The sequence below is a fragment of the Erinaceus europaeus genome, chromosome 13 (assembly GCF_950295315.1).
Source record: "Erinaceus europaeus chromosome 13, mEriEur2.1, whole genome shotgun sequence".
In the NCBI taxonomy this organism is placed as follows: Eukaryota; Metazoa; Chordata; class Mammalia; order Eulipotyphla; family Erinaceidae; genus Erinaceus; species Erinaceus europaeus.
The window spans coordinates 38,526,712-38,542,752 of NC_080174.1; the positions used below are offsets into that span (position 1 = coordinate 38,526,712).

Sequence of the window (16,041 nt, forward strand, 5' to 3'; positions counted from 1 at the left end):
TGTGAAACTCAGTGGCAGAATGCGTACTTTACATGTATGAAGCCCTGGGTTCAATTCCCAGCATTAAAAAAAAAAAAAAAAATTTTTAAGTCAGAGCCAGAAATGACAGGACCAGAACTGCTTTCTTCCCCCATCCTAGATCTTTTTGACAGTGCTCATCATCACTGGAAATAAATCATTCAGAAATACATCTGAGCATAGGGGCTGGGCCCCAGAGACAAGGTAGACCAATATAATCAATCTTATTGCAGGGGCCTCCATCAATATTCTAGTCTCTTACCGCTGCCTGGAAGCCTTTCAGATTTGGGGTCAGGACTGGGTAGTTGATTCCAGGGAATTTCTGGATACCCTTCAAAACTTCAGTGTGGTCAGCCATCTAGGAGACAAAAGAGACATTGCTGAGTTACCAGCAAGGGCAGACAGAGAGCTCAGGATGGCAAAACCTTTTAAACACAAAACCTCATTCTTTTGAATCCTTGGAGAACAAGTACTTTTTTCAAAACTCAACTTTTCCCAATGCTTTTATCATTTGTTTGACTGCTGGAGCAGAAGGCTCCTCAGTGTGGGAGTTACCCCAATTTTTCCTTATGGTTAAAACTGTGAGCTATATATAAGCAAATGCCCCTGCCAAGGCAACTACAGGCAGGATTCAAAATTCAATACATCTAAGAGTTGCTGTAGTTTTTTTTTCCATAGAAACACTAGGTGCTAATTTTTAAGTTGATAACATTATGACTCTTGAATGATATTATAAATATCCTAATGATCTATGGCAGAAAAAGAAGTTTCCTACCTCTGACATAAGCAGTAACAGCAGAAACAATAATGTCAGTCACCTACCCAGAAGTACTTCAAGCCAGGCACTGGGCTAGCTCTCTCTGCGTCATCTAATACTGACTCAGAACACAAACTTTACTCCACATGTGACTGAATAAAGCAGGAATTGGCAGTACTTGCTTTTTAACAAATCATATCTTTAGATAAACCTAGAGATTCTAGATTTCTAGAACCAGGAGAGATCTGAAAAGTCATCTTCAAAACCATGTTAAGTGAAATAAGTCAGAAACAGAAGGATGAATATGTGATGATCTCTCTCTCAGGCAGAAGTTGAAAAACAAGATCAGAAGAGAAAACACAACTGGAACCTGAACTGGAGTTGGTGTATTGCACCAAAGTAAAAGACTCTGGGGTGGGTGGAGGGGGAAAGTACAGGTCCTGGAAAAGGATGACAGAGGACCTAGTGAGGGTTGTATTGTTATGTGGAAAACTGAGAAATGTCATGCATGTACAGATTATTGTATTCACTGTCAAATGTAAAACATTAATCCCCCAATAAAAGAAAAAAAAATTTTAAAAAGAAGTCATCTTAAATCTAAAAGAGGCTACTAAGACCATAGCAAGTTAGAAGAGTCAAAACTGTACCCAGGCCTCTTGCCTCCCAGCTTATGTCCTCTTGCGGCACCACACTGCTACGACAGTGCTCATCGTCACCTGACACTTTTCAAAGCCAGAGACCCAGAAAGTTATGTTCTGGATTTCTACTTGCTTCTAGGGCAAATGTAAAACTTTCCATCCCTTTCATCCAAGAAACACCTCTCACTGAGGGTTGGGACGCACCTGAGGAACCCACTTAGGAGATACAAAGCTGGTAGCTTCTATAACAGGGAGTCCTGCTTCTGAAAGCATGTCTATCAGCTTGATTTTCACTGGAGTAGGTACAATATTCTACAGCAGAGAGAAGAACACAAGAGATATGTCAGCAAAGTTGGGGATAAAATGGTTTCATTATACAGTGTCTGTTAGTACAAACTTTTTATATATAGTAAGCACTTCATTATCTTAAGTTCCAAAGACTACTATGATTTCACTTGGGAGTCCTTGACACAAGGCCTTGTCTTCAAGTTCTAGATAGTACCTTGCAGTGGAAGCACTTTCTCACATAAAAACAAGTAGTATTTACATGAAAATACTATTTTTCTGTCATACTGGCTTTTTATTAACTACAGAATTGTCAACTGTGATTGTGACCCTATCATAAACAAATCAAGAGCTGTATGTCATTGCATGAAAGAACACAAATGACTAATGTCTAGGTCCTGTCCCCCAACTGACATAAAATCTTTTTTTTTTAAATATTTATTTATTTATTCCCTTTTGTTGCCCTTGTTGTTTTATCATTGTAGTTATTATTATTGTTGTTATTGATGTCTTTGTTGGATAGGACAGAGAGAAATGGAAAGAGGAGGGTAAGACAGCGAGGGGGAGAGAAAGACAGACACCTGCAGACCTGCTTCACCAACTGTGAAGCGACTCCCCTGCAGGTGGGGAGCCGGGGGCTCAAACTGGGATCCTTAAACCAGTTCTTGCACTTAGCACCACCTGCGCTCAACCCGCTGCGCTACCGCCCGACTCCCAACATCAAATCTTATTTATATAATCAGTCTATTGTTTTTTTTCTCCCACCCTCTTTCATCATGTATGGTTGCTCACCTCTTTCCAACTCTACCATCATTATCCCATGTATATGATGTGATCAATCTGCCAGTCCACATGACATTCCCTTGCTCAAAAGCATCCATGTCTCCCTAGCACCAATAGGGTTACGTAAAAAGATCCTAAGGACATCAAGTCCTTCATACCATTCTCCTACTTCAATTTCTCAACCACAGTTTTTTTTTTTTAATTCTTAATGTTTTATTTATTATTGGATAGAGACAGAGAGAAATTGAGAGGGAAGGGGGAGACAGAGAGGGAGAGAGAGACACCTGCAGCCCTGCTTCACTACTTGTGAAGCTTTCTGCCTGCAGGTGGGGACCAGAGGCTTGAACCTGAATCCTTGTGCACTGTAAAGTGTGCGCTTAACCAGGTGTGCCACTGCCTGACCCCCAGCCACAGTTTTAATTTAATCCATACCACAAAGAAAATTCTGAGCACCTTCTATGTTTCAGGAATTGGTCTAGGTGCAAGAGATACAGTAATGAGCAGCCCAGACATGACTCCACTTTCATGGACTTTATAATTTACTGCTCCTAATAATTATACACAATTTTAAGAAAAGCATTTATTTTGGGAGTCGGGTGGTAGTGCAATAGGTTAAGCACATGTGGTGTGAAGCACAAAGACCAGGGTAAGGATACCGGTTCGAGCCCCGGGCTCCCCACTTGCAGGATAGGGGAGTTGCTTCACAGGTGGTGAAGCAGGTCTGCAGGTGTCTGTCTTTCTCTCCCCCTTTCTGTCTTCCCCTCCTCTCTCCATTTCTCTCTGTCGTATCTAACAATAACAACATCAACAACAACAATAACCTACAACAACAATAAAAAAACAAGGGCAACAAAAGGGGAAATAAATAAAAATAAAAATTTTTTTAAAAACAGTGGTCCGGGAGGTGGCGCAATGGATAAAGCATCGGACACTTAAGCATGAGGTCCTGAGTTCAATCCCCAGCAGCATATGTACTAGAGTGATGCCTGGTTCTTTCTCTCTCCTCCCATGTTTCTCATTAATAAATAAATAAAATCTAAAAAAATTAAATAAAGAACAGAAAAGCATTTATTTTTTTGGAAGATGGAGCGGGGCAGAATACTGCTTGGCTCTGGCACTTGGTGGTGCTAGGGACTGAACCTGGGACCTTGAACATGCAAGAAACATGCTGTAACACTAAACTCCTTTCCCAGCCTCAACTATACAATACTAAGAGAAAGTTGTCCATACTTAAAATAAATGCCCACCTTCCCTCCTTCCCTCCCTCCTTCCCTTCCTTTTCCCCCAAAGCCCGACTCAGCTGTGGCTTATAGTGGTGCTGAGGGTTGAACTTGGAACCTACGAGCCTGGGCATGGCATTCTTTTGCATAATCTCTCCACTATGTTTATACTTTTTTAAATTAAGATTTTTTTTTTAAAGATACATAAAGGCAGAGTGAGTATAAGAGATCAAAAAGACATGCCCTCATTTTTATCCAACCTTCCCAATGCATTTCCTATCCACCATCCACTTTCTCAGGGGTCTGGAGATCGATCTAGAGATATAACATCTGTTACACCATTACCTTAAGCCACTTAGATTGTGTCACAGCTGCCTGCATGACCTCCCAACCCTGCCCTAAACAGGACAGCGTCATCAAGTCTTGCATAACATGATCTATCCCCATTGTACCTATCACATGAATTTTCAGTGCTTGAAAAACTTTTTAAAAATATTCATTTATTCCTTTTTGTTGCCCTTGTTTTATTGTTGTAGTTATTATTGATGTTGTTGTTGGATAGGACAGAGAGAAATGGAGAGAGGAGGGGAAGACAGAGAGGGTGAGAGAAAGATAGACACCTGCAGACCTGATTCACCGCTTGTGAAGCGGAGGCTCAAACCAGGATCCTTGCTTGAATGCTGGTCCTTGCTTTGCGCCACCTGCGCTTAACCTGCTGCACTACCACCTGACTCCCAAAAGACTTCTTTTTTGGTTGATTTCTATCTTTACCTTTTCATTTCAATATTTAATTTTTACAGTCAGAGTATTGATCAGCTATGGCTTATGGTAGTGTGGGGGATTGAACCTGGGACCTAAGAGCCTGAGGTATGAGAGTCTGTTTGCATAACCATTATACAATTTCTTCCACCTACCTTTTCATTTTGTAGTCCATCCCGGGGACCAACTTCCACAATTTTCACTTGATTTGGGAACATTCCCATAGATGAGGTGCTGACCTTTGGTTTAAAAGAACAGAAAGTAATAGGAAAACATTAGCACAACTCTTTAGAGAGACAAATCTAAAAGAATGGCTATATCTTTACTAATATTGAGGCAACAGTAATATTTATTTTTAAAAATCTTTTATTTTAATGAGGAGGGCAGAGATATAAAGAAAATCAGAGCACTGCTCAGCTCTGCTTATGGTGGTGCTGGGGATTGAACCTGGGACTTCAAAGCTTCAGATATAACATAACCATTAAACTATCTCCCCAGCCTGATAGTAATATTTCTTACCATATTTTTTGCCTCCAGGGTTATTGTTGGGGCTTGGTGCCTGCACTATGAATCCACTGCTCCTGATGACCACTTTTTCCCATTTTATTGTATAGGACAGAGAGAAATTGGGAGGGTAAGGGGAGATGGGCGGGGAGAAAGATAAAACACCTGCAGACCTGCTTACCTGCTTCAACACTTTTGAAGCTACTGCCCTGCAGGTGGGGAACCAGGGGCTCGAACTGGGATCCTTGCGCAGGTCCTTGTACTTCATACTATGTGCCCTTAATCTGGTGTGTTACTGCCTGGACACCATATTTCTTACCATTTAATTCACATTTGACCTGTTTTTTCCTTCTGAGGCAAAGGAAAACCCAGTTTTTCTCTATCATATGCTGACTACTCACATTTCACTTTATTTATTTATTCATTCCCTTTTGTTGTCCTTGTTTTATTGTGGTAGTTGTCGTTGGCTAAGACCAAGAGAAATGGAGAGAGGAGGGGAAGACAGAAGAGGGGAGAGAAAGATAGACACCTGCAGACCTGCTTCACTGCTTGTGAAGCAACTCCTCTGCCCTGCAGGTGGGGAGCCAAGGGCTCGAACCAGGATCCTTACGCTGGTCTTTGCCGCCAGGCTAGTGTGAGGGGGTGTCTCTTCCTGGACGTGTACTCTCTGGATTCCTGAGTCATCTCATGTCGCTGAGGGAGATGACTCAGGAACAGACTTGTGGTGGCGAGGCAATGCATAAATAAAGATTTATTGATCAGAGAGCCAAAGCTGTTAAAAGGCAGACCTGGAAGTGGCTAGTCGGAAACAGAAATTGCTAGGAAAGGGGCAGAGAAAGGCAAAAGGGACTGGAAAGGTAGGAACTTCCTTAGCAACTGTTGTGAGGGTTTTAACTGGTAGGATTAATAATACCCTGCAGGCAGAGAGGGTCTTGAGGTTAGAAAAAAAATAGATCAAAGGATTGGAATGGGTGGGGATCTTTCAGACAAAACAATGATTATGTAGATAGGCCATAGTATCAGGAATGCAGTGTGGAGCAGGGGGATCTGGCTTAATGTTTTAAGGAATGCCAGGCTCCTGGAGGCAGAAAAATGCAGGGTGCTTTGTGAGGCAGGGAGTCTGATAAGACGGGGCAAACCTTTGGGGTTACTCCTGTCCCTTCTTGCTCAACCTATCGGTAGAGAGAGAGATTGACAGGATAGACACACTCCTCAGGTCAAGCCCTGCTAGGCTCTACCACATCCTCACAATTTCCTGACATTTGTGCTTTGCGCCACCTATGCTTAACCTGCTGCACTACTGCTGGACACCCCACATTTCACTTTTTTAAAAAAATATTTAGGGAGTCGGGCTGTAGCGCAGCGGGTTAAGCGCAGGTGGCGCTAAGCACAAGGACCCGCATAAGGATCCTGGTTCAAGCCCTGGCTCCCCACCTGCAGGGGTGTCGCTTCACAAGCGGTGAAACAGGTCTGCAGGTGTCTATCTTTCTCTCCCTCTCTCTGTCTTCCCCCTCCCCTCTCCATTTCTCTCTGTCCTATCCAACAACAATGACAACAATAATAACTACAACAATTAAATATCAAGGGCAACAAAAGGGAATAAATAAATAAAAATAAATATAAAAATATTTTTTAAAAAATTTAATTTGATAGGACAGAAATTGAGAGGAAAAAGGTAGAGAGTAAGGGGCCAGGTAGTGGCACACCTGGCTCAGCACACATGTTACCATGCACAAGGACCCAGGTTCAAGCCCCAAGTTCCCACCTGCAGGGGAAAAGCTTCACAAGTGGTGAAGCAGGGCTACAGGTGTCTCTCTGTCTCTCTCTGTCTCTCTCCCTCACTATCTCCCCCTTCCCTCTTGATTTCTGACTATGTCTATCCAATAAATAAATATAACAAAAAATAAAAAGAGTGAGAGGAAAAGAGATAAGTGAAGCAGTTTCACTTGTCTTTACCTGCTGCAGGTGGGGACTGGGAGCTTGAACCTGGGTCTTTATGCACGTTTGGCTCAACCAGGTGCGCCACCACCTGGCCTCACAATTTTTTTGTGACCAGGGTTATTAGGGCTCAGTGCTTGTACAATTAATTCACTGCTCCTGGCATATATGTATGGAGAGAGAAATAGGGTGAGAGAAGGTGAAGAGCAAGAAAGACACCCGAAGTCTCCTCTACCACTCATGAAGCTTCTCTACAGGAGGGAACCAGGGACTCGAACCCAGAGTCCTTGTGTATAGTAAATGTGTGGCTTAATGGTTGTGCCACCACCCACCCTATTCCCTCTTCATTTAACATATCTTATTAAATATGTGGAGGTTCCCCCATAACAAGTACTAAGTCCCATAAGATTGTAATCCTCTGCTCCACTCACAATTGCTATCATCTGCTTCTGACCCACCAGCTAAAAACTGGTTTTCAAAGACCTCCTCTTTAGGTTCAACTAATTTTCCAGAGTGGCTCACAGAACTCAGGGAAACACTGCTACCAGTTTATTAAAAGATATATTAAAGTGGCTGGGGAGATAGAATAATGCTTATGCAAAGAAACTCTCATGTCATGCCTGAGGCTCCAAAGTCCCAGGTTCAATCCCCAGAACCACCATAAGCCATAGGGGGTGGAGGTCTTATTCCCAGGTCTTGTTCTTTGTACTGCTTCATCTCACTGTCATTGTTACCCTTTATACTATATATTTTTCATATATACACAAATAAATTTTTTAATTTTTTTTTTTTTTTTTACCAGAGCACTCTTCAGCTATGGCTTATGGTGGTTCTGGGGAATTGGAATGGAATTGGCATATCGCACCAAAGTAAAAGACTTGGGTGGGGGTGGGTGGGTGGGGAGAATATAGATCCAAGAAGGATGACAGAGGACCTAGTGGGGGTTGTATTCTTATATGGGAAACTGGGGAATGTTATGCATGTACAAACTATTATATTTACAGTTGAATGTAAAACATTAATTCCCCAATAAAGAAATAATAATAAAAAAAAAGAATCCAGAGCTTTATCACTGTGCCACCTCCCGGACCACAGAAAATCCCAAGTTTTAGGGAGGCAGGTGGTGGCACAATTGGTTGAGTGCACATGCTACAATATGAAGGACTTGGGTTTGAGCCCTAAGTCCTCACCCGCAGGGGGAAAGCTTTGTGAGTGGTCAAACAGTGCTGCAGGTGTCTCTCTTTCTCTCCTTCTCCCTCTCTCCCTACCCTCTCAATATCTGGCTGTCTCTATCCAATAAATAAAGATAATTTTTTAAAAAGTCTCTTGAGAGTTGGGCTATAGCACAGTGGGTTAAGCGCACGTGGTGCAAAGCGCAAGGACCAGTATAAGGATCCCGGTTTGAGTTCCTGGCTCCCCACCTCCAAGGTGGTGAAGCAGGTTTGCAGGTGTCTATCTTTCTCTCCCCGTCTTCCCCTCCTCTCTCCATTTCTCTGTCCTATCCAACAACGATGACATCAATAACAACAATATTAACTATAACATTAAAACAAGGGCAACAAAAGGAAATAAATAAGTATTTTTTAAAAACCTCAAATTTTACCAGCTCTCTTCAGGGATTGAGGCAGATTGTGTGTGTGTGTGTGTGTGTGTCTGAATTTAGAAACGTAATTTGGAAACAAATTAGCAAGAGATTCATGCTACCAGCATAAACCCATTTCCAACTATTTGACAAGCATTTAGGTTATTTCTTACATAGACCTATTTATACTTCTCATACATAGAAATCTGTAAACAGAGCTATTTTAACACCTAAAGCCCAAACTCATTTATCATTTATGCATCCTGATGATTAAGTCAGAAACCTAACTCATTTCCTTCCTCCACCATGTAAATACTGTTGATTTTTTTTTTTTTAACCAGATAACTACTCAGCTCCATAAGGTGGTTCAGGGGACTGAACCTGGGATTTTGGAACCTCAGGCATGAGGGTGTCTTTGTATAACCATTATGCTATCTCCCCCCCTTATTTAACTTATAGTTCATACTAATCCCCCCCCCAATCCCATGACAGGGTCTTGTTACTTATTCTGTCTCCCCATACCTGGTTCCCTTTCATCTTTCAGTTATAAAGCAACCAGTTCTCTCCCTTCATTATTCTTTTTATTTGTATATTTAATATTTATTTTCCCTTTTGTTGCCCTTGTTTATTGTAGTTACTATTGGTGTTATTATTGATATCATCATTGTTGGATAGGACAGAGAGAAATGGAGCAGGGGAAGAAAGGGGGAGAGATAGACACCTGGAGACCTGCTTCACCGCCTGTGAAGCCACTCCCCTGTAGGTGGAGAGCCTGGGTCTTGAACCGGGATTCTTACCATGGTCCTTGTGCTTTGCGCCTCGTGCGCTTAACCTGCTACACTACCGCCTGACTCCCCTACCTCATTATTCATGATCAACACTTAAAATGTTTCCTTCAAAGCTCTACTCACTGTTTCCTCCATAGAAGATAAGGTCTATGAGAGTCTTCACATGACCTCATGTTTGCTATTGAGCTTGGCACACAGCAGGCACTCCTCCAAATCTTCCTCTCCTCACCCTCAAGTAAAACAAGGCTACTATCTGTTGGGCATTAAGCCAGCTCCCCTGCTCTGCTCCATCCTCCATTGCTGACACTATGGCCTATTTACATAATCATTGTTTTGCCTGAAAGATCCCCCACCCATTCCTTTGATCTATCTTATTTCTACCTCGAGACCCGCCCTGCCTGCCCGCCCTGCCTGCAGGGTAACATTAATCCCACCAGTTAAAACCATGGCAATAGTTGTTAAGGAAGTTCCCAGTGTGCCTTTTTCCTTTCTCCACCTCCTTTTCCTAGCCATTTCTGTTTCCAACGTACCACTTCCGGTTTTATCCTATAAAAGTCACTTCTGTTTCTGGTTTTTCTCTCTTTCTGTGTCCGACCTGGAGGAGGGCAAGTGTGCAGACAGGGAGGCAGACACCTGCCATTGCGGTTTGTCCCACTACGCAAACCCAGCAACTATCCTTTTTTTTTTTTTTTTTTGCCTCGAGGGTATTGCTGGGGCTCAGTGCCTGCACTAGGAATCCACTGCTCTTGGAGACTATTTTTCCCCCTTTTGTTGCCCTTGTTGTTTATCGTTGTTGTTGGATAGGACAGAGATAAATCAAGATAGGAAGGGAAGACAAAAAAGGGGAGAGAAAGACACCGACTATGAAGCAACCCCCCCACCACCCCGCAGGTGGGGAGCAGGGGCTTGAACCCTTATCCTTATGCCGGTCTTTGCATTTCATGCCACGTGCACTTAACCTGCTGCACTACCGCCTGATCCCATCCTCTTTCTTTTATTCTACAACTCTTTTAACTTCATGTTGCCCGATTTTATCTAAACATACTACAATGGGGCAAAGATGAGGATGCACTATACAATCTATGTACTTCAAACTCTTGAAAGCTTTTTTGGTTTTTGACATGTCAGGGCCTTACATGTGCAGTTTCACTTCATCTGGACCGATTTTTCAGTTATATACAGTGACAAAGAGAGATGGAGACACCACAGCACCAAAGCCTCCCCCTAGTGCCATGAGGCCAGTGTGGTGATGCTGGGACCTAAAGTTGTAGGTGCCTGTATGGCAAGGCAGGTACTCCACCTGGTGATATATTCCTTCATTCCCTGAAAAGTTTTTATTTTTATCTTATTGCATATGTGAAAGTTTTATACGAGACACAGAGACCGATCACCACTCGGATATATTTGCTGGTAGGGACTGAACTAGGAATCTCAGGCATGCAAGTCCAATGCTCTACCAGTTGACCTATTTCCACAGCGGTCCCTGAAAGTTTTAAGATAGAAATATCCCATTATGAACCAGCTAGAATTCGATTAACTCCCTCCTTCCGGTCTTGGTTTTAGCCAGCAGAGCTTCTTAGAGATTAAGGTGATGAGCCACTGAATGTCACTAGACCAGCAGGCTAAACTAGGAGATCCTTACAAAATAAATCTCCTACAGGAATGATCACTTTCTGTTGGTACATTAACCTATTAATAAAGTTGTTCCGGGGGCTGGGTGGTAGAGCAGTGGGTTAATCGCATATAGTGCAAAGTGCAAGGACTGGCGCAAGGGATCCCAGTTTGAGCCTTTGGCTGGCTCTCCACATGCAGGGGGTTTGCTTCTCAAACTGTGAAGCAGGTCTGCAGGTGTTTATCTTTCTCTCCCCCTCTGTCTTCCCTTCCTCTCTCAATTTCTCTGTCCTATCCAACAACAGCAACAACAATGGTAAAAAAAAGATGGATTTGAGGAGCAGTGAATTTGTGGTACAGGCACCAAGTCCCAACATTAAGCCTGGAGGCAAAAAGAAAAAGAAAAAAATAATAATTCCACTTCCCTCTCTCCACCATCACTGGTCCTCTCCATCAGGAACAACATCATAAACCCTCATGTGGGCCTCTACAGGACCTTGCCCTCAATGTAGAACAATGGTAGAAACTGCCCCACTCTCTGAAGGGAGGCTGGGTCAACATATTATGCCACTTGAGGAAGACCGGTCTTAAAATGAGTGAGTGCAGCCTAGAATGTTCTTAGCTGTGAACCAGGGAATGTGAGCTCAGACTGACAGAGATACAGAGGTTACACAGGCTAAATATGAATAGACATGGACCAGATCATGATCAGATCAATAGGATTTACAGGTCATGACATTTATGTACTTCCCATATATGGGAGCTACTCTCTGCCCTATTTAGCTTTCTATTCCTATTCTCAACTCTGACACCATCTTCCCAGACAATACTTTTAGCCCACCTGCATGTTAGGCTCAGGCAAAAATTAGTAAAGTCATGGGCTCCTTGGAATAAACCTAAAATAGACTTCCTAGCTTCCTCCAACACACTCTAAATTTCATCTGCTATATTCTTACCTTAGAGTCCCGATTATTAAACAAATTGTTCTGCTTTAGATCTTAATGCTTTTATTTTTTAAAAAATATTTATTTATTTACTCCCTTTTGTTGCCCTTGTTGTTTTCATTGTTGTAGTTATTATTGTTATTGATGTCATCATTGTTAGGACAGAAAGAAATGGAGAGAGGAGGGGAAAACAGAGAGGGGGAGAGAAAGATAGACAACTGCAGACTTGCTTCACCGCCTATGAAGCAACTCCCCTGCAGGTGAGGAGCCAGGGGCTTGAACTGAGATTCTTACACCTGTCCTTGCACTTTGCTCTGCGTGCGCTTAATCCGCAACTCCCTATCTTAATGATTTTCAACCAAATTGCAGATGCTACCATGATGCCAGCTGGACTTCCCTGGGCAATGTCACCAAAGTGTACTGGAACCTCAACTCTCCAGAGCCCTATCCCACTAGGGAAAGATAGAAACAGGCTGGGAGTATGGATTCACCTGCCAACGCCCATGTCCAGTGGAGAAGCAATTATAGAAACTAGACCTCCCACCTTCTATACCCCATAAAGATCTTTGGTCCATACTCCCAGAAAGACAAAAAATAGGGAAGCTCCCAATGAAAGGGATGGGATATGGAATTCTGGTGGTGGGAATTATAGCCCTCTTATCCCACAATCTTGTCATTATTAAATCACTAATCAAAAAATTATCCCACTGAAATGTAACTTCACTTTAGTGCTGTATTTCAAAGACCCTGGAACATAATAGGGGCTCAAAAAGTAATTGTTAAGCATTTAAAAAATGCAAAACCAGGGCCGGGTGATGGTGCACCTGGTCGAACGCTCACATTACAGTGTGTAAGGGCCTGGTTCAAGTCCCCAGTCCACACCTGCAGGAGGAAAGCTTCATGAGTGCTGAAGCAGGGCCGCAGGTGCCTGTCTCTTTCCCTCTCTATCTCCCCTCTCCTCTCAATTTCTCTCTGTCTCTATCTAATAATAAACATATACTTTAAAAAAAAGAAAAAAATGCAAAACCTGCTTGTAAGTTCCTTTTATTTGAACAGAATCAGTGCATCTATTTTTCCCTCCACAGTAGCTTTTCATGTAATAAAGTCATATCACATTTATTGTGCACTTCATATTTGACAGGCATTTTTAAGTTTATAATTATGTGGCAAAGGAAAAAGTTCAACTGACAGAGTAATGCATGTGTGTGCCGGAAATTCCTACTTTGATGCCTGGTGTTACATGTGCTAGAGTGGAGCTCTGGATTCTCTCTCCCTATGTCTCATGTGAATCTCTCATATGTAATAAATAAAAACAAGTCTTCAAGAGAAGTATAATCATGTATACTCTATAATACATACGTATTCATTATAATTAATTTTATATATTAACCTGTATCATTCTTTTTTTTAAATAATTTTTTTTACATTTTTTAAAATATTTTATTTTATTTATTTATTCCCTTTTGTTGCCCTTGTTGTTTTATTGTTGTAGTTATTATTATTGTTGTTGTCATCATTGTTGGATAGGACAGAGAGAAATGGAGAGAGGAGGGGAAGACAGAGAGGAGGAGAGAAAGATAGACACCTGCAGACCTGCTTCACCGCCTGTGAAGCGACTCCCCTGCAGGTGGGGAGCCGGGGTTTGAACCGGGATCCTTATGCCGGTCCTTGTGCTTTGCGCCACCTGCGCTTAACCCGCTGCGCTACAGCCCGACTCCCCTGTATCATTCTCTTAATAACCTTATTAGGTAGGAACTATTATAACCCCTATTTTACTGTGGCTAATCCAAAATCCAAAGCATAAGTAACTTTCCTAACGTCACATGGTTTGATCATCACTGAATCAATATCTGAACTTAATGTGGATATACAAAACCTAGCCTTAACCTCCAGGTCTTTGCTGTCTCTTTGTTACCCTTTTGTTCCCTACTATCCTCTTGTTTTGGTTAAGCATCACCTTCCTTCCCTCTGTTAAAAAATGCTCTCAGAGTTGGTCCCCTCTAACTACATAAATTCACAGGGTCTGGGTTCTGGCAGAAGAAAACTGAAAATAAGTGATAAAGTCAGGCATCAGTACCTCATTAAGCCTCTATTTACAGGGTTTATCAATATCCCAGCTCCATAAAGAAATAGTTTGAAATTACCAAAATCACAAAGCTAGCAAGTGAGCTCGGAATTTGAATGATCTGGTTCTGAGGGCCTATTAAAAATATCTCATTATATCAAGAATGTATAAAAAGCAGATTAATATCTACTATATCACTTAGTCTTTTTCAAAATCTTAAAATTGGAATTAACATTTATTTTACATAAGTAATTGGTGGACGCTAGAAGACATTAAAGAGGTTTTCTTTTTTTGACACCTGCAGACCTGCTTCACCACCTGTGAAGCGACTCCTCTGCAGGTGGGGAGTCGGGGGCTCGAACTGGGATCCTTACCCAGTCCTTGCGCTTTGCACCACATGCGATTAACCCGCTGCGCTACCGCCCGACTCCCAAAGAGGTTTTCTGAGAGACCATAAAGCCTGTAATTTTCCCATTACACAGTTACAATTGATTCTGAATTCTACAGCAAAGGTACCACAACTAATCGGTCACTTATTAAACAGATTTAGAGAGTAAATACTATGTCATTCTGCCTAGAAAGTGGCAAAACAATTGGGACCTTACAGGTTGATACTAACAAACATAATTTATATATTCCCTTATTTAACTACGTCTCTTACACTCTCCCTTCACTCACTGAGCATGGGAGAGAGGAGGAAACATCAGAGTAGGAGACCTTAAGTACACAAAGGAATTAAACCACTGCCTGGTTTTCACATGACCCATGTCTTACTTGGCACCAAGGCGCAGCTCTCTAAGCGTCCCTGCATGCAACAAGAGGTGGAAAGAAAGCGGGATGGGAGGAAAAACCTTGCTTTTCCCACTCGAAACTAGATTACCATGATTTTCACTCATGAGGTACTTGGAGAGAACTGAAGCCCAGTTATAGTATGGTGTCGGGAAGAGCCTTAGGAAGTATTTAGCAAGCCTGGCATGGCTTTCCAGATTTCACAACTGAGACAATCGCTCCCCTTCTCGGGGCCTTGGTTTCCCCACGCTGCTCACAGGCACGGAGGGAGGAAGAGTAAGACTTCCACTGCCCTCCCGACTCTGGCATGAACAGCTGTCTGGCTTCGCCTCCCAAAAAAGGCAGCTGCCACGGGTTAAGCCCGCGGTTGTCACGGTGTCTGCAGAGTTGCCCCTTGGGCGGGCTGGGGCACTTACAGCCCGGAGGGACGCCAAGCCCATCAGTCTCCTCGGCAGCGTACTTCTCACCATCGCCATCTTTTCCCAGCTTCCTCTGCGGCCAACCAGCTCTGTTCCACGTGACCACAACTGTGTGCGGCTGGGCCCGCCTTAGGGGCGTGGCTTCTGAAGCCACGTGATGACGTGCTACACTGGCTCTCTCCCAACGTTTGTTTTCATTCCTGCTGGTTGTGTTCTCCTAAACATTTTTTTCCCCTTGACAGGTAAAAAAAAAAAAAAAAAAAAAAAAATCCCATCCCTTTCCCTGATAGCTTTCCTATTATTTATCCCTCTGGGAGTATGGACCAAGGGGCAGAGGGGTGCAGAAGGTGGAAGGTCTGACTTCTGTAATTGCATCCCCGTTGAACATGGGCAGGTCAATACATACTCCCAGCCGTCCTGGTGGTGGGAAATGTATGGAGCTGTGCCCCTCTTATCCTATAGTTTCTGTCAGTGTTTCCTTTTTTTTTTTTTAGTGTTTCCTTTTTATAAACAAAAATAATAATAGCCAGAATGAGGTGCTCCAGGACTGTAGAGAAAGTTAACCAAAAAGTCCTACTTTTAATTTTTTAATTTTATTGTTATTATTTATTTTTATGTTTTTTATTGTTGTAGTTATTGTTGTTATAGATGTTGTCGTTGTTAGATAGGACAGAGATAAATGGAGAGAGGAGGGGAAGACAGAGAGGGGGAGAGAAAGACCTGCAGACCTGCTTCACCGCTTGTGAAGCGACTCCCCTGCAGATGGGGAGCAGGGGCTTGAATCGGGATCCTTATCCCGGTCCTTGCTCTTTGTGCCAGGTGCCCTTAACCCGCCGTGCTACCGCCCGACTCCCTTTTAATTTTTTTTTAAGATTTTATTTATTTATTAATGAGAAAGGGAGAGAGAGAAAGAACCAGACATCACTCTGGCACATGTGCAG

General features: G+C 42.6%; 1 protein-coding gene across 2 annotated transcripts in view; it reads right to left on the bottom strand.

Annotated features, from left to right (window-relative positions):
* HMGCL (3-hydroxy-3-methylglutaryl-CoA lyase) overlaps nucleotides 1-15,231 on the bottom strand; it is a 32,313-nt gene extending 17,082 nt beyond the window's left edge. The window contains exons 1-4 of one of the 2 annotated variants that reach the window (XM_007522597.3): nucleotides 15,098-15,230; nucleotides 4,616-4,699; nucleotides 1,618-1,725; nucleotides 281-376 (exon numbers count right to left, since the gene is read on the bottom strand). In XM_007522597.3, the coding sequence (XP_007522659.1) occupies nucleotides 281-376; nucleotides 1,618-1,725; nucleotides 4,616-4,699; nucleotides 15,098-15,157 (348 nt within the window). In that variant the 5' untranslated portion in view covers nucleotides 15,158-15,230. Of the gene's footprint in view, nucleotides 1-280; nucleotides 377-1,617; nucleotides 1,726-4,615; nucleotides 4,700-15,097 lie in introns of both variants that reach the window. The other variant, XM_016187934.2, reaches the window with a different exon arrangement.
* Between the last annotated feature and the right edge of the window lie 810 nt (nucleotides 15,232-16,041).